Genomic DNA, 23,148 nt, shown 5'->3' with positions numbered 1-23,148 from the left:
CAGAAAATTGTCAGACTGCCATCAAACTTACAGCTCATCCACAGGTAAGACTCCATCAAGTCTTTTGCATAAAGGATGTATAACATGAAAATGAAAAGCTATTTGCCAGTTACAATTCCAGAAATCAGGCAGTACCCTTTCACTAAAATATTTTTAAAACAAAATTAAATGCGTAAACAAACAACTTCCAGTTTCAAAGCTGCAGCTAAGTGTCAAGTAGAACTGTGGCTCTGCAATAAACAACATGAAAAGCTACTGAGAGGAAAATGTTACTGTCATTAAGGCCTAAATCATATCACTGTGACTCCTTATCTGTCCCTGTGCAGAGAATGCTGAGACAGCAGCAGTCAATACACACACCACATCCAGCTGGGAAGAGGACACCTGCTGCTTCTGTCAGTCCATGCCTGTGAGGCCACAGAAGCACAGACTTGTTTAGGCCAGAAAGGCCCCCTGAGCCTGCCAGTGAGTGCATGGACAGGCTCTGGCTGAGACAGACACCAAGCAGAAACCCAAGCTCTGCTCAGGGAGGTTTCCCAGACCATGGCAGAGATGGGAATGGACCAGGACACAGCAATAATGGCAGTGAGAGCACGGTCAGACACACAGGTCACACAGCACAAAGGGCTCTGCCAGAGATCCTGGTGAACATCTCTGGCTCCAGGGAGCAGCACATCCTGTCCAGTGAACCCACACTGACGGAGAGCACTCCCACTAACCTTCTTATAAAGAGATAACAACCACAGAACTACAAAACACAACAGCTTGAGACATCCAGTCCTGTCTGACTGAAGGACAGACAGAAAGAATCCCTGTGGGACAGGGAGGGTCCCAAGTCACCAGCTCACCTGATGTGTAAAGTTACCTATAACCCACCCTCAAGTGTCTAAAACATGCTTGCTCTTAAAATTTACTGATGATGGGCCTTCCACCTGCAACTTTCTTGTCCTTAAACTCAGCTTTTCATCGTATTACCTATTTTCCTGCAAATTAAACTGATCTCTGCCCCTTCTGCAGGGCTGACAGCAACTAGTTTCCCTGCTGTAGTCGGCCCAAGTTTCTCACCCCCTGGCCAAACCCTTCCACCATTCCTGACTCTTTCCAGCATACCTAGAGCACAGCACTGAAAGCCAAACACAACACTCTATCACAGGCCTTGGCAGCACTCAAATAACTACCGTGCCTTCTCCCCTCGTGTCCTTCACAGCACCTACCTATTAACACATCTCAGTAAGATAATAATGATCCATATTCAATTCCTTCTCCCTTGATCCTTTTCTACAGCAGGGGTAATGAGTCAGTTAATCCCAAAAATAGTATTGGTGCTTTTAAATTCTCCTCTCAAAGTGCAACGCTCTGCGTTTCCCTGACTGTCATCTTCCAATATTACTTTCTTGAGAATATCAAAATTATTCTGGTTGCTGATTCTGATCACTGATACACTTGCAAACATCCCCAGGCTTGGTGCCCTGCCTAAATGCTGTAAGCACATCCTCTACTCTATTCTCACTAGCAAATATGAGCTACATATGTAAACTGTATTTAAGACTGTAATGCATTCAGTGCACTGAGAACTATTTGAATAGAAACAAACACCTTCACCTTATAGTCAAGATACTAAAAACCCCACAAAGTTAAAGTGCATGAATTATAAAGTTCTCTTTCATTTTTGCATAATGTGAAAATTCATGAGTGCTCCAGGATTCTTTAGTTCTTTGTCCACACTAAAGGTAAGTTAATGAAGAATAATGGATTTGAAAAATCTGGATTCACAGAGAAACTCAACTGGGGCAGACCACTGATCACAGAGGAAGAAAAAGGACAGTTCTCTGAAGTCTGTTAAGGTCACTTTTCTGGTTTTTTGGGAGTCCCTTGTTTTTGGCATGAGATACATTCTGTAACAGTGTTCCTAGGTAGGGAAAATGAATAGTTCCCTTCAAGGTCTCACACAGAAGTACTAACAAGGGCCTGGGCTCTATTTTTATTGACCTATTTGACTGTAGAAATGCATTGACCAAAAGTCATGATTTATGGAACTGGTTTTCATGACTATGGGCAGAACTTTGTTCATATGCACAGAGACTGGGTGAGAGCACTCATCACACCCTGAAAAGTCACATTATGCACTCAGACCTCCTCAGGTGGATTTTATAACAACCTGCATTTCCCATAGTATTTCACTTTCATTCTTCAGAAATTGTACATAGTAACTCACCCCTTCAATCTCTCATTAGAAAATCTGAGACCTTGCTAGATCATGTGGATCATAATTGCAAATTACACCAGACAGAACTACCACCATGGCCCATTACAGACTAGGAGAAGCTGTGAGCTTCCTCATCCTCACTGCCCAACACACCCAAACATCACCTACAGCCAAAGACTGTCTTTTTTTAATGCCCCCACAAGAAAACATTACACTTAAGTCTGTCTCTGAAGAACCTTTCTTTCTTGGAAAGGCCTAAAAATAAATTCATGCTGTTTTTTCAGCAGAGAGGAAATCCCAGAGGACAGAAGAGACAGAACCTAGGGTAGTCATGATGCAAGAGCAAAGTCCAGATTAGCATCTGATGTTAACACCCACTTCTGCAATTATCTAGTGCTGGAATCACACCCCAAGCATGTGGATCTGGAAAAACTAACATGAACCTACAGTATCACACAACTGCCTGCCCAATTTCTGGGTCAGAAGCCCATAAAAGGAATAAACCTGGTACCTTTTCTGTTTTCACAAGCTGTCTAATTAAATAAACATGCTTATGCCAACAAAGCCAGAACACTGTTCAGTACTCAGAAGTCAACCTATGTGAACATTCATGAGATTTCAAAATCAAGCTTTCAATTGTAAATGTGAAACAACCACATGAGGAAGGGAAAAGTGCTGAATGCTCATGTACATGACTACAATATAAGTAAGCGGTAAAGACCAAAGCTGTGAGTACACGGTAAAAAAGCAAGGCCAGATTTCCAGGTAGGCTTAGAGAAATCTAAAGAAGATTTCTTCAGATTTCCATAGAACATGCTCTCCCTGCAGAGGCCCCAGAGGCGAGGGCTGCACAGAGCCAGGCGAGATGCTGGCAAGCCCCAGGAGCGGTGCAGCAGCAGGGGGACAGCGCCAGCACCACGCTGTGCCTGGCCCAGAGCCCCTCTGACTGCACAGGGCCACACCAGCACCACCACAATCCACTGAGCACCCCATGTCCAACAGACAGGAGCAGGCGTGGAACCCCCCGCTCTATGAACAGACCAGTCTACGCATGAAAACACCTGCCTGAAATTGTTGTTAACAAACGTAAGCAGAAACAACTTTAAGATGCAACTTACCAATCAGTAATACACCACCTTGTTCGAATGAAACCTTTTCTGGACCACTTGCACTGAAAAATAAATGAATAAGAACCAATCATCTTAGGTAAAGAATACTGTGAAAGTGAAATGTACAGACACAAAGAACAAAATGAAGCAGAGCTCATCCATACATTATAACCAAGAAGCACTGAACACAAACTGAGGTACCTTTAAAACAGATATTGTGTCTTTTATAAATCCTGGAATTAATTATATTTTTGATCCTGCAGCAGTTACAAAATTACATGTAAAATTAATAAAAGCCCTGGCAGTTGTTTACAAATGAAAGATAACCAGATAGGAAAGCTTTCCAGCTATATTTATGCTTAGCTCAAACCAGCAAATTCTTATTGCCTATGCAATGTTTTTTCTAATGTTTTCTTTGTAATTTTACCTGAACTGTAAAATGTCATCAGAGATTTACATCAAATTAAAATGAATGAGATCTGCTAGAAAGCTATTTCTCTTGCTGAGCCAAGCCACCCAATATTTCTACAAAAGGTAAGAATTTAAATAGTGGTAAAAGATTCCATTCATCACAGCCACACCATTGGTTAGAAAGCCACAATTCAGCTCGGGCCCATACATGTCATTCACATACAAGAAGGGGCTGTTCAGCACCACTTCCAAGCCACTACCACAATCCACAACCTCCCATAAAAATACATGATTCTGCATCCTATTTGTTCCTTGTTAACAATGTCTGGGCTAATCTGCTCTGGGAATGAATATTGCACCATACAGGCCTAAGTAACGATGCCAATGATTTTGTAGCTAAAGAATGTGAGTCCTTATTGTGAATAAATTGCCAGTCCCAGCAGAGCATCCCCAGTCAGAGGTACCACTCCCCCAAACCTCTCTTGAGGCACTGGTCAGGTGTATTCATTCTCTCTAAAAACAGACAGTTCTCAATCCTAAACTCTGCTGAGATAGTGAAGGGCCTCCACAAACCAAACCAGGCTGACTTCAAATGAATTACAGACTGGTTTGGGTTGCAAGGCACGTTCACCTTGTTCCAGCTTCCCTGCTTGGCCAGGGACACTTTCCAGTAGACAATGTTGCTCCAACCCTGTCCAACCTAGTCTGCATCTTCTGAGCATCCCTCAGGGAAAAGGGACCCATCTCCCTCCCCTTCTCCCCAGGCACAAGCACAGTGACAGCAGCCAAGACCAACCAGAAACAACACCATAATAATTATATTTCAAATAACAATTGACTTTATTGCCATTTTTTTCAACAGTGAAAAATTAGCCTCTTCTGCAGGTCCAGCAAGCACTCAGGGGATGGCTGGCTGGAAAGCAAACACTCTACCCCTTCCTAACAGGATCCACAGCTGGAGCACAAACCCCACAATCCAGTAACGTTGTTATTATATTGCAAGGGTTCTACTGTCAGTATATTGCAAAGGTTCCATATTGCTAGAGTGTCATACCTCCTTGATGTTTCTCATAGGCAGCTCCTCTAAGCACTGACGCTTCCTTCTTCTTGCAGCAGCCAAGGGCCCCCAGTTCCCCTCAGCCCCCCAATCCACTCTTTTATAACACTCTTCTCACTGGCTACAGCTGCGGCCTGTTCAAGTCAGGCCTGCTCCCAATCTCTACTAATTGGCTCAGCTGCAACTCCTTAAGGGGCAAGATTACTTTCTATACTACCTTTATTTTCTTATAATGTATCCCCCTACACAGTTAGGTCTCTTCTGTGATGCTCATGGGGGCACAGTTACAAGTAGAGATGTCAACACTTATTCAGAAGGAAATCAATGAAAAAAATTGAATGCTAAAAGCATTCAAAATTGGCTTGAATTTCATCTTGATTAAAAAAGGGAGCTTTGTCATTTCCTTCTTAAAAACAACTACACAGAACTTAAAATCAAGTAGTCCAAGCCTATGATGTGGTCCAAGATAATGTTTTCAATCAGGCTGCCATTTCTCATTTGCTATTTTCCTCTCTGGCAAAATAGCAAAAGTACTTCAAAAGATGCAACACCAAAACAGGCCCAACCAGATCATCTTGCTTAGAGTCATACTCAGCTGGGTTTTGAGCATCTCCAGGAACAGCCATTCCACAACCTGTCTGGGCCCATCTCCTGCTGTTTAACCTGATGGTGAAAGCTTTTTCCAGATTAAATCCGATTTTCCCTTGCTGCCTCTGCTGTCCCTGCTCCTGCAGAGCCCCAGGGCAGCTGTCCTCTGAGCCTGTCCCTGCCCTCTCCTGGGGCACGGACTGGCTCTCTGCTGTGTCCTGCCACAGCTCTGGGCCAGCCCCACACCCGGAGCTCTGACACCTCGCCAGCAGAAGTCCTCACCAAAAAAGTACCGTTTTTAAAATCACAATTTGAAAACTGGTAGTTACATTCTGCCAGCTTTTCCTTTGTGAATAGAGTCCCTGAAGAGATTGTGCTGACCTTTTAAAACCCCCCAGAACCACCACCTACATAAATAACCCCTGCTACATCGGGGGAAAGGACCTCCAGGCAGCATTAACATGAAGAGAGAGGTTAGAGAGGGCTAATGTCAAAAAGCACTGTGAGCAATAAGTAATGCACACAAACCATGATTGATAATGACCAGCACAGAGCCTTAATTCATCTTTTCTCCATCATTTTACTGAGGGGGACCATATCAAATTAAATAGTGACCCAGAAAGGGTTTATTCAACCATACAAAGCAGGGCATGAAGGAAAGACATATTAAAGTGGTGATGACTGCAGTGTAATTGCAGCTCCTTAAAGGAACACCACAGCTCAGAGGGAAACCTGAAACAGGAATCAGCCAAATACTGGCAGCAATGCCCAGCACTGACAAGGCTTCCTCGCCCTGGTGAGAACTCCTCCTCCTCCTCCTCAGAGCCTTACAGAGGAGACCACATCCCCTGCTCATGACACACTCAGGGTTTCTCTACACAGGAAACAGAGCTGGATTATGGCAGCTTGCCATGAAAACAATGTAGAACGTAGTTCCTACTTCAAAATACTGCCTTTCTTCCCTTAGATCAGTTGCTTCAGCAACTACTTGAAGTCAGGAGCTCCATAACACTCCAGACTGGGTCCCTGCCAAAAAGCAACAACTGGTGGACAGAGCCATGAGGGTTTGGGCCTTTTACCTGGCCCAGAGAGAAGCCAGGAGACCAGGGAGGAGCTTAAGCCCACAGTGGAAAAGGTCATACAGCTGAGGCTGAATAAAGCAGGAACACCTGTGCTCTGAACTGTAAAATAACACTGGTTTCATTGTGCAGCTGGCATGCATCCCAACCTGCAAACTACCTTTAGCTACTCATAACTCGAACACATTTCATTCCTTTAACTTCAGTAAATAATTCACTTATCAATAGCTTGTCTATTTAACATTAGGAACGCAGAAGTTAGCAGGCTTCAGGCCTCCTAGTGCAGCCCAGGAGCTGGAGCTCAACAGCTCTGACATGAAGAGTCATCCTCAGCCTTGGGTGCACACTGCAGCTGAACAACATGCCTCATGTACTTTTGGATCATGCATATGCTTTAGTATTTCTAAATGAAGTATTTGGAATGCAGAAAGTTTTGGAAACAGAATGTAAAAAAAGAGTTATAGCTTGGGAAGGAGGAAAGAGAAATTTGCTTTTTATTGCAGATTCCAAAGCAACAATCTTTATTTTTACTTTAACAAATAGTCACTAGCTGCTATACCATCTGTAAGCCCACATAAAACCAGGTGGAGATGACATAGGTCATCTTATGCTCTCAGAGAGTGATCTACATTTTAAAATAGGAAAAAAAAATCCTACTTCATGTCCCAGAAAGGGGATACCACATCTTTCACCTTATATTATTAAGTCTCTTCTCAGATCCTCTGTTAATAGGATTCCTTTAGCCAGCAGATGGATTGTGAATACGGGCAGTTTCATCTACTAAAAGACAACATAAATCATAATTGAGAAAGGAGAGACCGCAGTAAGGTTATCACCATACAGCCTCCTCCATGAAAGGTTTGCATTAAAGCATTAGTGAAATTAATTCATCTTTCATAAGAGCTTTGAGCAGTATCTGTGATCTATGATAACAACCAATTTCTCACTATGAGAAAAAAAAATTACTCAGGCCTGATAGACTACACAAATCTGCTTTTTTTAAAATGGCCTAACATTATCTAGAGTGTTGCTCCCAGAGGCATCATTTGAGGTTTATGCCTTGCCAAGAGGACCCATAAATCAAAGCAGAAAGTTTTGTTAGTTTTATATGCAGTGGGCTGTAATTATTTTGAATTGCATTATGCCTCAATCACTGTAATTACTTTTAGATCATCCTTAAACAGCTGCAATAAAAGAAATCAGTCTTAAACCATTTCCCACACAAAAAATTGCAGATGTGATATGAAAGGTCTGGCTAAAACACACAAGAGCATGTTAATGCAATGTTTGGGTAAATATGCTGCTCATGCTTTCTGCTGGGTAAACCCAAATTTCCAAAATACCTATTATTTTGTGGCCTTTTAATTGCTATTACTAACATTTGTCCAGAGAGAAAACGTGATAGCAAATTAATTTTACCTTTACATATAGAAACGTGCATCTGAGAACCAAAACTATCTCCCTGTTGATTTTTGCTCTTGCTGTATCTGTGTGTTTCAGACACTTCTTGGTCTCCAGTTCCAAAGAAAAACAGCATGGTCTAAGAACCATTGCAATTACTTTCTAACTTTTCAAGTCAGATGAAAATATACTGGGCTGGCACATGCCAGGGTGCAGGCCAGGCGAGCACACAGGCTCCAGAGCTGCAGTAATTCAGGATGCTGCTGCTCCTCACGTCCCTGCAGACCTGCAGAGCCCGTGTCCCTTTCCTCTCCTTCTGTGCAAAGCTCTGCAGCAGCACGGCCCCAGCCTGCTCCATGGGCCTGGCAGCAACAGCATTCCCAGGAATTGTGCTGGGGGCAGGAACAGAACTGAACTTTCAAGGAGCTTCAGAGATTAGTTCATTACTTAATTGCATATATTTGCAGATTTTCTCTTTTCCTGTCTTTTCCTCCTCCAGGTAAACACTATCCCTGACAACCAAACCACAGAGGTTTCTGCTCAGAACAGTTGTTTAAGTCACTGGGACCCATGGGAGCAGTTTGAGGGTGTCACAGCCTCCAAAGGCTGCTCCTCGGGTTCCCCGCAGCCCCCGTGGTCCTGTCCCAAAAGCAGCACAGGAGGGTTATTGAGGAGGAGCTGCAGCTGCTAATGAAGGGAGAACACCTGATCCCTGAGCACCATTCCTGCTCCACAAAACCGTGTGGGAGAGCCCTAAGACTCAACCACTGCTCCAAGAGACTGTGAAGAATTATTGATGCACGAGGGGTAATAAACAATGCTGAACAAGTTACAGCTTTGCCAGCATCACAATGAAGCAATAGCAGTGAAGTAGATAAAGGAGGAAATAGCTCTCCCGGGTGTCAGTGAGCAAGGCACAGCTTGTCCTGGGGCTGTGAGGAACTCAGCTGCTGTGCAGTGCTCTCAGCCCTGGCACAGCACTGCCAGGCACTGCCGCAGCTCACTGCCACAGGGGGGAAAACAAACACCTGAGGAATGGCTCCAGCTCCCTCAGAGTGATCTAACACTTAGCTTCAAACTGTCTGACATGTTTATTCACAGGAAGTGAATGCTTTGCAAAATTATGTCAAAGGCACTTTTCCTTCCAGTACTGAGATATAAAAATAAATAATTTAGTATCCAAGTCAAGAAAAAGAACAACCTTCATCCTATCAATCCCATAACTATTTATGCAATGCTCTGCCAAGCACACAAGCACTGTGTAAATATCTCTAAGTGTGTATATTTACAAATTCTAAATTAATTTTAGGAGTTTATTTAGTTCTTCCTTTTATTGAAGTAGTGACACGCCTGTTTGATCCCCAAATGTTACAGCAGTTCAACCAATTTATTCACTCGGTTTGAGGAGAACATTAACCATTAAACACCCATGTTCTAGATATTCTTACGAAATTAAAATTGAGAAAACTAAAGAAAACACCAAAGAAGAGAGAGTCTGCACTTTCAGGTGCAGTGTAAGAAACCCCTCAGCTCTGCTTGTGTTGCTGGTTTTGACAAGACCAGCAATCTCAAACGTGCAGCACCCCCAGTTCTTCTGAGAGCAAGTGCAAAGGGAGTGTGAGGGCAGCCTTGGAGGACAGTGTCAGTGTGTGCTTGGGTCGGGTGTCCCTGGCAGCAGGGCCGGCTCCCTGTGCTGGCTGGGCTGGCAGAATCCAGCGTCCTGCCCTGGCACACTGCCACACCGCCTGGGCTTCACTGCACACAGCAGTCTTTGCATCATTGTCCTCACCCTTCACGAGGAATTCTTACTGGATTTTGGTACATCATGCCATGGCTTAAAACATGGATTACAGGTGTCAAGAAACAGACAAAATTCCAAGATTCCATTCCGCCCTTATCACTGAGAGGAGCTGCTCAAGAGCAGTCAGAGGAAATCAGAATCAAACCTGGTATTTGGGAATGCTTCACAGTTCTGTACATACCTCAGGGAAATAATCCTGTGGAAACTTCTCTTTTTCCAGCATGGGTGTGCTTTCTAAAGTGTCAGAGTAGATTTCTTTCCCAGTAACCTTTTTATACTTCTTAGCTAGGAAGAGAGATAAACCAAAATTAACACACATAACTTCAACATTACGAGCATCTTCTCACACTTATTGGCAAAGCAGCAGCATTGGAAAAACAGCTGGTAAATCAACAGGATCGTACAAAAAATGTGCAAGCACTGAACTGTTCTGGGGGAAGATAAACACCCTGTTTATATCAGACACCTTGAAGTTGCACAGTTATGACGTTGTCATTTCTACGACCCAGAGCCCCATGAAGTGTTGGAGCTCTAATCATGAGCCTGATCTCTGTAAACCCTTGCACTCAAATCCCATCTCAGCTGCTCTGAGACCCTGCAGCCCCCAGGCTCCATCTGATCACAACCCTTTCTGGCCATCAGCACATGAGGCATGGATTTTTACAGCTGGAATGGGTGTTGGACTAGCACAAGAGATTCAGTGGTGATGCACATCACTTTCCAAGTCTCTAATGAACAATTTCATCACAGACAGAAACAACACAGACTCCTATGGATCTACTCAGCTCATGAATGAGAGGTTCTCCTTGATCCACTTTATACTTGGTTTCTCACCTGATGAGAACAATGTACTGGCATATCTAGGGTGAGAACCTGACTTAGTTTAACTCCTCTGACACGGGAGCTCGGGCAGCTAATGTTCCCCTGCCATTATCCTGGACCTGCTCAGCTGGAGTCAGTTCCAGCTGGGAATGTGTAAGAGAAAAACGCCAAGCATTATCAAGATTCCTAAACTGTTCAGTCCTACTGGATATCTGAGGAAGCATTTACTGAAATGCAGCCCAATGTCTTTGGGGAAAAAAAAGTTTCATTCTTTATGTGCCAACCCCTCTGAGGCCTGGCTCCCATGGGACAACTGAACAAATATCCTGATAAACTGGCATCATTCTAAGTAAACTGTGGATGGATGTGACTCTTTCAGCAAGTTTAACAGTGTCAGCAAAGAGATCCTGATGCCTTTTGAGTTACAGGAAAGACCTGGCAGAAGTGCAAGGACTGAAGGCACCTGCTGGGAGACTCCACTGACAGGCAGCAGCTGGCACAGGGAGGCAGCTCTGCATCCCCCGTGAGCCAGAGGCTCGTTGTGACAGCACTGCAGAGCAGAGCGTGCAGGGCCAGCGCAGCCTGGCTGCAACCAACACCAGCCCCGCTCCACTGCTGACTTCACACCTTCTGTAAATACAAGTGGTCAACTGGAACTGGCCTAAACCCCCTCTCTTAGAGGACATCCCTTCAGAACAGTCAGCTTGGCACTAGTTTGTATTGTAAGCAAATTTTTGGCCTTCTGACCACTGTGAAAACAGCTCAACAGACCTACACTATAGCATATAATATGTGAGGTTGCAAGAGAAAACTATTCCTTTTTCAAAATGGAGATATGTCTTCCTAAGATCTGAAAAACAGCAACAATCTTTTTTTTCCAGTCTGTATTCAGTCACATCCAACTGTGCAGTGAATTTTGAAAAGCAACAGTGATGTTCCAGGAATACTGAATTGTGTATAAACATCTATTTTTTGCACACTTTCGAGTAGAACCAGAATTTCAAAATGATTTTTGTGCAGAGAATGTTTGTATCCATCTGGATTTTTCTTCTGATTTAAGAGCTTAATACACTGTGAAAACGTCAATAGTCATGAGAGAAGAGGCAAGTTTTACATTTCCCCTGAAAGATGGGAGCCTTTGGGGTCATACTTTACAAACCCTATGCTGGGAGATGGATTCTGCTCTGACAAGAACAGCGTGTGACTTACAACACTCATTCACCCATTTCCTTGATTTTTATTAAGAGTTTTTTCCTTCTAAATGATGTTTGGGCCAAACCCATCTTTATGAGCATGGTTCACACTGGCAAGTTGGCTCTGCTACGGTTTTGCCATGCAAAACAAAGCAGCAACCATTTAAAGCATTTCTTTTCTGAAACAAGCATCTGTTTATTGTTTTGCTATTAATTGTTTTCCTCTATAGTTTTTTCTTCTGTTTTCTCACTTTTTAAAAATTCTTACACTTTCTTTAAAAGCTGTACAGTAGCAAATAAGCAAATAAGCTGCCAACAAAGGACTAATAAATGCAGAAAGCTCCTCTTTTCCTAAAGCAGCTGTCATTTCCCTGTCACAGGAGCAGGACACCTCCCGTCTGTGACCACTGGGAGGGACCTGCAGGTGGAGCTTGGGGCGAAACTGCTGCTGCTCCTCTGGGGCTGATGGGATGGAGCTGAGGGCTCAGGTGTGCTGAGGCAGCTCCCAAATCACTGGCACACAAAGCCATTTGCACGGCAGAATGAACAAACAGCCTCACAGGGGACAGCAAGGGTCCCACCCAGGGCCTGGGGGCTGCCCCCAGCCTCCCCACCATGTGCACTCTTCGTTCCTGAGCACTGTACAAGTGCTCTCCTCAGGGACAGAGCCCAGGGGCGAGCTCTCAGGAGCGCCAGCTCCGCTGTGCACAGCTCCCACATGGTTTGTCAGAAATAAAATCACTCTGTCGGTGATATTACAGCAAAAATGTTCCTTCAGCACTGAAACCAGTGGTAACAGGAGGACTTATGGAGGCTAAGTCTTGAATTGTACATACACAGAACTACTGTTCAAATATTTCAGGGCAGGAAGATCCTATACCCTCAATTATGTGAGCAGAGAGAATCTGCTGAGAACAAAAATAATTAATCCATATAATGATGACAATTAGTTCAGTCATAGTCACTACCATTTCAACAGTGTCTCACATTAATGGGATGCTAGACACAGTATTAATGTGAGTCAGCTCAGTAAGCTAAATGAAGCTCAGGATATTTTTGTATTAAAGAGATACAGTTCTCAACTGAAAGAACATAAATTCTATATAATCTTTTCTATATTCACCTCAGGAAGCATTCAATAATTTTCTATGATATTTCTAATATTTAATGTATATAGCCCAGCTATACTTTCAAACTTGTGAGACACAGCAAGACCTCCAACCTGAGGGATCAGTGTGGGTTAAACAGTGCCACCCTCCTACTGACCTGCTCTGCTCCCAAGTAATTTAAGCCATAAATCTACCTCAGCTGCTTTGCAAAATGGCCATCACTGCTGGACAGTTAAGGTCTTGGTCCTGTATCTGATCTACATGGAAGAACCTTGTGGCCATTCAGAGTTCTTCTGAAATCCTCAGGAATCACTATGGACCTAAAGGTGCATTGGAATGATTAATGCTCTGGCTTGCAGCCTGTGGCTGGTCCATTGACTTCTTCTAAAAGGTCTATAAAAGGTAAGAAAAGCAACACCTGTCACCAAGGGACCTGCCTGCATTTTACAGGAGCCTGCATAACATGAAAACATTGCCAGGTACCACCACCAGAAAAGAGGATGGAAAAGCTGCCTTGATGTAAAAAGCCAACTAACCATTAAAACATTTAATGCCTTTGCTTACCTTTAAAATCAAACTGGTAGATGTTTTTCAAAGATTCATGAAGAAAGTAAAAACTTCCTAGAGCCTGTAAAAAAAAAAACCCAATAAAACATGGAATTATAATAATATGTACTTTGGCTAACAAAACCCAAAAGAGCATCAGGCTTTACAACCACAAAAAAACCCAAACTCAAGAAATTAAATACTAATAAATAAACCAATGTTTACATTTTCTAAGATCTATAAAAATTTTAATTTCTTTTGTTGCTTCTCTGAGATTTCATCAGTCATTATAAAGATGACCTCTAGCAGCTGACTGACTGTGGTAAGGGCACTGCCAGGTGTACACTGAAGCACCAAACAGATGGATGTGGTAGGTGACACAGACAGATGCCTTTCTGAGCCCCCAGAACAGACCCTCAATTCTGTTATAAAAACCTCACCATTTCTTCTTCACTTTCAAAGCAAAACCAAAGCTTTTAGAGCACGTGGTACAGGAAACAAGGGCAATTTTGAAGTTTTCTAACTTGCACCTAAAGCCTGTGCAGAAGAGGCTCCACGACCTCCCAACACAGCCTGATGTGGTTTTTGCCTACCCTGAAAGTTAAATAGTTCCTCAACAGGGACAGCCCCCCTTTGCCTTCCTGCCCACGTGCCCCTTCTCCACCCGTGGGCTCACAGTCCCTCCCCTGCTCTCATGGGAGCTTTGCCATGGGACACACACAGAGACCGTGAGCTGGCTGCTTGCTGTGTCTTCTCCACAGACAGGCCATGTACTGCTTTTGCCCAGTTAATGAGAGGAAAATTACATATTAGAAGAGAGCAAATGAAAATCAAGTAAGAAAAAAACCAAACCAGAGCAAATAGATTTTATGCTGGAATATTTAAAAAAAACCAAAACAACAAAAAAAAAAAAATAAAAGGACAATTTGATGAGCATTTAGATACATCTGATGCACCCAAAAGAAACTGAAAAAACCCCAGCCTGTTACTGGATAAACTCTTACTAAGAAGAATAAAAGAAGCAACACATTAACCAAAAAGGATGATTTGGTTTCATTGCATCTTTTCCTCTCCAACAACAAAGCCCCTCCCAGCACAGCAGTGCTTGGTCCGGTGACTGCTGCATTATTTATGAGATGCTGCACATCCAGAGATTAGACATTTGCTGATTTGTCAAAAGCACAAACAGGAGGTCCTGCCCATCTCCTTGACATATTAGTCCATCCAACAGAAAGCAGTGTCACACGTTTAATTGATGAGTACATGTCCCTGCGACCCAGGCAGATTCCTTCAGGCCTTTGGGTGGCTTTTTTATAACACAGAGGAGGTGAACAAGGAACTGCAGGAGACATGCCTGGGAAGGACTCAAGGTTAAGTGTGCTGCAACAAGGACACCTTGCCAGGAGAAAATAAATCCTCATACAAGGTAAAAACATTGCCACCTGATATTCCCTTCTGGCCCATCTCTTTCTTCAATGCGTAGGGCAAAATCTGACATATATAAAGGTAACATTTACTATATAATAATACTCTTTAAGAACTCAGTATACGGATAAAGCTTTTTTTCTTACATTGCCTTCAAAAGAAAAAGAAAAGAGCCTTGGCAAGCATCTGGAAAGTATAATCCCAAATGCATCCTGTCTGAAAAATTTAAAAGCAAATGAAAAAGGGATCCTGGAATGGGAAATCCTAGGCTATGTGAGTAACACATGGCAATCCAGCCTACCTGTGACATCTAAGGGATGTTTTTAAGTGAGCTTTTCCTTTTTCCCCACAATGCAGGACAGCAGAACCCTGTGAGAAGGGACCTCTGCGGTGTCCAGTGCAAGCCCTGTCAGTGTGGTTGCTCAGGGCACTGACAGGAGACTCAGAACTCTCCTGAGGTGGAGAGTTCCTGCCCTCCCTTCTGAGCTACTGCTCCTGTCTCTGACCACCCTCTTGGAAACCTTTTCCCTTCATTTTCATTGGAATTCCCCATGCCTCAGCTGAGACGGAAATTTATGACTGAGTGAAAAAAAGTAATTGGAAATAGTGACCGATCGAATTCAGGTATGAGTAATACTAAAAACAGGTGACCATTTAAATCTAGGTGACAGGATTGTGAACTCCAAAGCTTCTCTACATCGCATAACAAAAAGTAAACCAAGAAAAAACCAGATGCTCTAAACCCCCTTTCACTCAGGGTGTCATAACTCTATTAAAAACAGTACTGCCATGCTTAAGCCACAACTTCATTTCTGAGTGTCACAATTTGTTCATTGCTTGACTTTGTACAGTTTTAATCTCATTTTTAAAAACTAATTTTTAAGACTTATGCAGCAGAAGTTTAGTTTGATAGTGTACACTTGTGGCACTGAGTATCAACTACTCGTGCACAATCAACCTGTGACAGTGATGAAGTAACTCTGTCAAGTTTCAGGAGCTGATACCGCTAACATTCAGACTGGCCTGGACTGTGCAATTCCAAACACCCCACTAAAAAGAATCAAACCTATAATGGAATGGAAATTACAGCTATCACCATTTTCTGCATTATTATAGACTTAATCAGGCTTAGGTACATAAATGTAAACTTGCAAAAATGATGGAGTGCACTTATAATTCTGTGCCCTAACACAATGAAATATATTAAAAAAAACTTTCCAGGGCCTACTGCTTAGGCCCTTTTGTTGAGGCAATTATGTTAATTCAATTTGTTTCTCATAAATGTCAGTTTAACAATAAAGGTAAATGAGATTAATTTAAAGTTGAAGAGCTTTGCTTTATTTTCTTATTTACAATTTCAGTATCCTTTGGAAAAAGCAGACCTGGTGCATAAAATACTTTATGTGCAGCAGCACATAAAATATCTAAGTGATACAACACAGGAACACATTACAGATTATAAACCACCCAAACATCCTAACTTTTAAATATCTCAAACATAAGGAAAGAAAGCTATTATTTGTTCCATTTGAAAGGTTGCTGAGATGGATGACTTCTGCGGTTAGCAGAAATTCCACAGCACCTGCCACTAGGTGCTTGCACTGAAATGGAAGCTCAGCGGCCATGCTGCGCACTGTCCCTCCCTTCCTCACTTTCAGGGACATCAGTGGCTGCACCACAGCACACAGCAGACCCAGGGTATTGCAGCCCTCTCCAGGACAGCCTCTCTGGAGCAGAAACCTGGACCATAACAGCAGGGGCCACTGGGGCTGATTTCCCCACGCGTCAGGGACGAAGCACCTCCTGCAGCCGTGCCCCCAGCGCTGCATGCCCTGAGCAGCTCAGCCTGCAGGCTCCCATGCCCAGCACCCAGAGCAGCCCAGTTCCTGAGGTCAGGGCTCAGACACAGCCCAGCACCTCTCACCTGAACGGACAGGTGACACTGCAGCTCCAAGGCCTGCCCAGGGGATGGCACACGCTCTGCTCACCACGTCTCACTGGAATCAAGTGCAGGCAGCAGCCACAGGTTCTCTGCTTGATTTACCAAGCAGTCTGCAAACACAGACCAGTTGTGAGTTCTACTTCAGCAGCCTTAGGGCAGAGCAATGAATGGATGGCTCACAGTTAGGCTCAGGTCAGAAAGTCCCCAATTCATCAGGCCAACCTGGCAGCCCATGGGTCTGTAACCATATCAAGGTCATGGTACTCAGTACCACCAGAAGCTTCTAGACCTGCCCAGCCTGCTGGCCTTAGGGATGCAGGGACAGCACCTGTTATTGCCAGGACTGATCAGCCAGCTGAACTGGGCAGGAATTGTTCCCTGGCAGGGTGGGCAGCCCTGGCACAGGTGCCCAGAGCAGCTGGGGCTGTCCCTGCATCCCTGGCAGTGCCCAAGGCCAGGCTGGACACTGGGGCTGGGAGCACCTGGGACAGTGGGAGGTGTCCCTGCCATGGCAGGGTGGCACTGGGGGGATTTGGGGTCCCTTCCAACCCAAACCATGATTGTATGAATCCTTGATTTATACCTTACTACTAAAGTCAGGAGCTGACAAGACAGAAAGGACTTCATCACAGTCTGAGGTGCCCAGTTACGCCCAGAAGTACATGGGCACTGCAGAGCAATACCCGTGGCCATGAGGAAGTACCAACATTCACCACCAGTAACTCAGTGCCAAAACAGAAAGTCAGGTGGCACAGTCATGAATACTCATTTGTAGCTTGGCCGAGTTCTTAAGAAACACACAGGACAGTAAAACTGATTCTTCTGCTGTCCCCTGTTCACTACAACCAACAGCTTGGCTTTAACACCCCTCAAATCAGTCAGACCAGCACCCAAGATCCTGTAGGCATGGCAGGGAAAATTTCCTTTGTAAACTCGCGGGACCGCTTTCGATATCACGGTCACTAACTGCAGAGTACACAGGCAAACACATCCTGGCTTTTGTGAGAATGGCCCTTATGGAAACGCTCAGGACGCAGGGAAAGGCCAGACGTTTTATCTCAGGCAATGCTGCTGTTAACAGAATGCTTTTTCCGGACTGACAGAAGTGCCTGAGCATTCCTACCACACCTGCGTGCACACCTGTGCTGCAGCTGGGGACACAGAGAGCACACTGAATCTAAGGTGAGCACATTCATTAGAAGAGCTTCACATCTCCCCAGAAAAGTATCGTGGAGAAAAAAACAGGCATCTTCTCCCTGTTAGCACACTGAAGTTGAACATTCACTGCATTTAATTAGGTTCTAGAATGATATTCATTATGGTATTAGAGATTTCTTTCATTAATCCATACAGAAAGACTCATCTGGGAAAACTAGTGCTGATGGCAAGGGAAACAATTGGTTCTGATGGATTACACATCCAGCACTATTAAAAGCACTATTCCTTTAATTATACAGTAATTTTGCCACAAAAATTTGAAGATTTTAATAGCTATAGGGTTTTTTTAAACAGTTAACTGGCATAATTTCTTTTTAAAGTCGACCATTTCAACTGTGGATATTTAATGCAAAAAGGAAATAGATGAATAAAAGTTTAATTACTGTACAGAGTAAACATTTACTGCATTACCTCACTAAATGTGACAGTTAATATATAAAGATTGCTTTAAATATATTTAAAATAAATTGCCAATGATGACACAGAAACTGTAATTCATGTAGTCATAAAATCCATAATTAGCTTTAATGAATATTTAAAGTCAAAGTTCAGCCCAACTTTTTCAATGTTTAACCTCCTATATCAATATAGTTCAAGGAATTCATTTATCATGGAACATGACAATGTCTGAATATGAATTAGCGCGAGCACTGCTGACAGGAAGCCCTTATCTCCTACCAGCCTTTTTGGCTCTGCTGAATGTCAACAGCGAGTTTGGCACGCCTGACTCTATTGATTGTGTGCCTGCTTTGTTACCAACAATTAAAAAAGTATTTCACATGTTTATAAACCCGAACATCAAGCGCAGGCATTGGTTTCCCATTAGCGAGATGGAGTCTGTGAGTGGCCACCTCTCACTCAGGGCCAGCCCGGCACTGGTGGGGCTGCCACCCCAGACAGGCTGACAGCAATGTCACCCTGGAGCTGCCACTGAGACTCCCAGTCCGGGCTCATTCATGGCACAGGGACGTTTCAGAGACTTCAAACAGACAACGCTGGAATGGGAGAAAGGAGAGCGGGGCCCTGGGCCAGCCCAGGGCTGCTTGCCCTGGCTGGGCTGTGGGTGCTCTCCTGCCCCAGACAGACCCTGCTTCCCAGGGACTGGGGGGTACCTGAGCACGGCCTCAGCTGAGGGGGCACCTGGTCTGCAGGTACCCTGACAGGGCACAGCCACAGCAAAACAGCTCCAAAATTCTGCTCGGAAACGAGCCATGGCTGCCTTGGGTTTTTGTGGCAGTTTGGAAACACTTTGTAAAATCACCTGCCCCTAGTTTGCCATAAAATGTCGTTTTGATACAACTGCCACTTTCCCAAAAACAAAGGAAGGACAGGCTGTGGTACAGGCTGGATCCAGCACACCTGAACAGTGAATGACAAAGTACACACAAGGGATGGTGCAGGTTTTGCCTGTGGTTCTGTGCACACTCAACCCACTACAGCCCAATTAACACCAACCGTCTAATACCCATTCAAGGTTAAAAAACCAGGCTGGGTACACTGATCAAGTCATTATAAAATACTCTATCACTTCTTATTTGCAAACAAATTAGGTGTCCAGCAATTTATCATTTCCTGAATTAGAGTTATCAGCTAAAGCACATACAATTAAAGTGCCATTGAGGCTGCCTGAACAGCCCTGCTCCACCTGAAGCGCAGACAGACAGAGCCCGATCCGACCATTCCAAACAATTACACCCCACTCCTGCAGCTCTGCACTGCAAACACAGCTATCAGCTGCATTTCAACAGCCTTTGAATAATTACACCTTTAATAAAGTGTCAGAGTGAGTGGGCTCCAAATACTCACTGACAAACTTTAAAAACTCTCTTCAAACAGACCTTGGTCTGTATTCATGTGTTCAGTTACATGTGATAATTTCATTAAACCAAATGGAACTGTCCACTCAGAAGGAATAAAACCAGTGGCAGGACTGGCACTGCAGATTCTCTTACCCCATAAAGCCCCATTATGCATCATAATCTAAACATACAATGTCCATAAATTCCAATTTATTTGTAACCCATTTATTTCATGGATCTGCCCATTTTTGAGACCGACTCGTCCAGCTGCACATCGGCACGAGGCTGGGAAGTTCCACCTCGGACTGCTCTGTGCCAGGTGAATCAGCTCTCACTGCCTGTGCTCCCAGCTCCAGTGAGCGGCCAGAACACTCACTGTGGTTTCCAGATGTCCTTGACTCATTTGAATGCCACGATCTTTGCTGTGCAGTCGTTGAGCACCAGCAGACATACCTGCAACATCTAGCACTGCTTCCTCACTCTTCCTTCTTTTCTTCACAGCAGCCCTTGCAAGTGTGAGGCCAATAACAGTGGAACCAACAAGAGGGATAATCACTACAAATTTATCACTAAAAAAATACAAATAATGAAAAAAAAATCTAATTTTTTTGTTTTGGCTTTATAATAGTCAAATTAACTGTAATTGAGGAAAGAACTGATCTGTAAGTGTTCATACATAGCCTTATATCTTGTACTGTTTATTTCTAGTCTCTTTCACAAGATTTTGGTATATTCAGATGGGTTTATCTATTTAGATTTAATTCAAGGTTGAGACTTGTCTACACCACAGACTGGAGTAACTATTCTAATAATTCTAAGATATTTAAATCCCAAGTCATTTAAATGCTTAATAAAGAGATCAACATAAAAAAGAACTTGCTTGCAGTCCTGATCATTACAGATACCAGAGAGGTCTCTGCTAACAGCAACCAGCATGGCACATTTTCTGGAACAAAAACTTAGCCAAAGGAGTTTTAATTTTCCTATTCTGAAGACTAACAGAAAAATGAGGGATCTTCAGCTAACATAATCCACCTCTATTACCTTCTCTTAATAATTTTGTTACAGCAAATTAAAAGCCATACTCAATTTAAAAACATTATTTGGGACCAGTTAATTTAAGAAGAGGAAAAATTAACATACAAAACCTCTGAGCTTTATATAAACATGTCCAGTGAGTAAATGAATAACCTATATGCAACCTAATGCATGGACAAAGATTATTTAATGTCACTTTTGATACTGACATATTTCACAAAAAGATTTAATATTTTAATTACAAATCAATTAAATTAAAAAAATATCAGACAGAGGTTCTTTTCTGAAAACCGAGATTAGTGCCAGCCCAAGGAACCAACGCAAGCTAAAGGAAGTGTATGTGTGCTGAGCACTTATAAAAAGCGCCACTTATCAATATTCCTGAAGGCAAAGTAGAGCCTTCACAAAGTCATTAATCACGTTGTTATTTAATATTTCTATTACTCAAGCACTCTGGAGGCCCCAATCAGGATAAGAGGCTCCCAGCTTGGCGGTGCCCCAGTGCAGGAGGGAGGCTGCGGAATACGGGATCAGAGCTGCAGCCAGGGCCGTGCTCTGCATGCGGCCCCAGCCACGCCGCAGGGCTGAGAGGGCTCAGAGAGACAAAACCTCTGCTGAGGATGCCCTGAGGGCTGCGGAGCCAGTGCCAAACGCCCTGCCATGCTCAGAATATTCACCAGCTCCTCAGGATGGGAAGGGACAGAAAGAAGGTCTAATTTCTAACTGTGAGCACAGCAGAGGATAAGCATAAGTTCTCCTCAAAAGATACCCAGGTAAATGCTCACAGTTATTTCAGTGTTGAATCTTATGGAGAACCAAAACTATCCCCCAGGAAGTTAAAAATTCTTGACAAGCTCAAAAAATTATCCAAAGATCCAGATCTATCATGTGGATAGTGGCAACAGTTCTTGAATTTCAAGAAACAGAGCCTGAATCTCCGGTTGCAGAAGGTAATATGCAAGTGCAGAATATTATTTTTCACGTGTATTGTACCTGCTGTTTCCCATTTATTTTTGCAGCCAGGGCCAGCTGGCAGGAAGAGCAGCATCAGTAGAAGCCCACGCTGCTGTGCAGGGCACAGTGCTGGCACTGCCACACTGACGGGGTGTGCCCTCGGCAGTGCTGCGGCAACTGGGAGCCAGCCTGCGCAGATTCTGAGCACAGGGAAAGACTCACGGATGGATGCTCAACACTTCACCACAGGCTTCTTCTAGTAAAAAAAAGGCACATTATTTTGGGGGAAACTGGTAAGCTGTGTGGCTCCTACTACATTGAGTTGATGCTAAATAATTTTAATTTTGAGAACTTTAAATCAATACAGTATTTCATTGATATGTTCTTACATAATACACTCAAGATGACAAATTCAATTTGATGAGGAGGCATAAATGCCTATTTCATTTAGCATTATACAGGTCATCTACAAATAGGAAAGTACCATGTGGTAAAAGGTTGTATTTAGCGTGTCACAGTCACTGGTGGTTGTTTTGTATCTCAGAGAACCTTTGTAGCTGCTTCAAAATAAGAGATGATTGATTTACAAAGTACCAAATTTCAAATTTCATATTCTAGGACTAAACATCAAATAATTGGACAAAGCTGTCCCCTTGTCTGACCCATCACAATCAAGCCCCTTTCAAGGTTGACTGCCTGCATAAGAAATATGTGCATAATTTCATTTTGTCTCCTGTCCAACATCCAATGTTAGAAGTTAATTAAATTGCTTGTCCATTGTATTCATCCACTTACAAAGTTAATGATATTCTGTTCTTGAATTAAAGAGAATTTTATAAAGCCTGCACTATGGAACCTGGCATGCTGTACACCGAGGAGCTGAACCCTGTCATGGTTCCTGATTGCAGCTCTCCTAATTAGGAAACAAAATGAATGTTTCTGTGTCTGCCAATGCAGAGGACAAGTCATTCCAACAGCAAAGGTAAATGCTCTGTACAATAGCAACTTAATAATATCTCATGTTTGACTATAATAAATTCTGCAGGATTAATAAACCTGTTAAATTTTTAAATTACCATAACAAAGATGAACTGCAGAAGAACAAGGCAGCCTCAAAAGAGGGTCACAGATTTGAGTAACAGAAGAGCTTCTTGCAAGGGCATCAACCTTGAGGACACTGAAATCATCGTTTCTCGTTCTTGCACAGATGAAGAAGGAAAACACAATGCTAGGGCAATCTGCTGGAGAAGCTGGGATTATTAATAATTTCAGCTGTACCCCTCTGGTGCCTTTGGCTTAGTTACCCTGACCTGGTACTTCTGCAACAGTCCTGGGCAGCCACAGAGCCAGGAGTGTAACACAGCTGCAAATCCAGTGCCTACAGCAGCAAGGCTGCTGTCCAGGAATGCTGCTGGGGACAGCACTGACCATCATGAGCCAAAGCCAGAAA

The 23,148-nt window shown here is 43.4% G+C and overlaps 1 protein-coding gene across 2 annotated transcripts in view; it reads right to left on the bottom strand.

Annotated features, from left to right (window-relative positions):
* INPP5A (inositol polyphosphate-5-phosphatase A) overlaps positions 1 to 23,148 on the bottom strand; it is a 190,853-nt gene that overhangs the window by 75,420 nt on the left and 92,285 nt on the right. For both annotated transcript variants that reach the window (XM_036385695.2, XM_036385694.2), the window contains exons 5-7: positions 13,341 to 13,404; positions 9,834 to 9,937; positions 3,325 to 3,377 (exon numbers count right to left, since the gene is read on the bottom strand). In XM_036385695.2, the coding sequence (XP_036241588.1) occupies positions 3,325 to 3,377; positions 9,834 to 9,937; positions 13,341 to 13,404 (221 nt within the window). The remainder of the gene's footprint in view (positions 1 to 3,324; positions 3,378 to 9,833; positions 9,938 to 13,340; positions 13,405 to 23,148) is intronic.

This window comes from Molothrus ater, chromosome 8 (assembly GCF_012460135.2).
Source record: "Molothrus ater isolate BHLD 08-10-18 breed brown headed cowbird chromosome 8, BPBGC_Mater_1.1, whole genome shotgun sequence".
In the NCBI taxonomy this organism is placed as follows: domain Eukaryota; kingdom Metazoa; phylum Chordata; class Aves; order Passeriformes; family Icteridae; genus Molothrus; species Molothrus ater.
The sequence above is the reverse complement of the archived record's forward strand: the minus strand, read 5'-3'. Positions and strand labels throughout refer to the sequence as shown.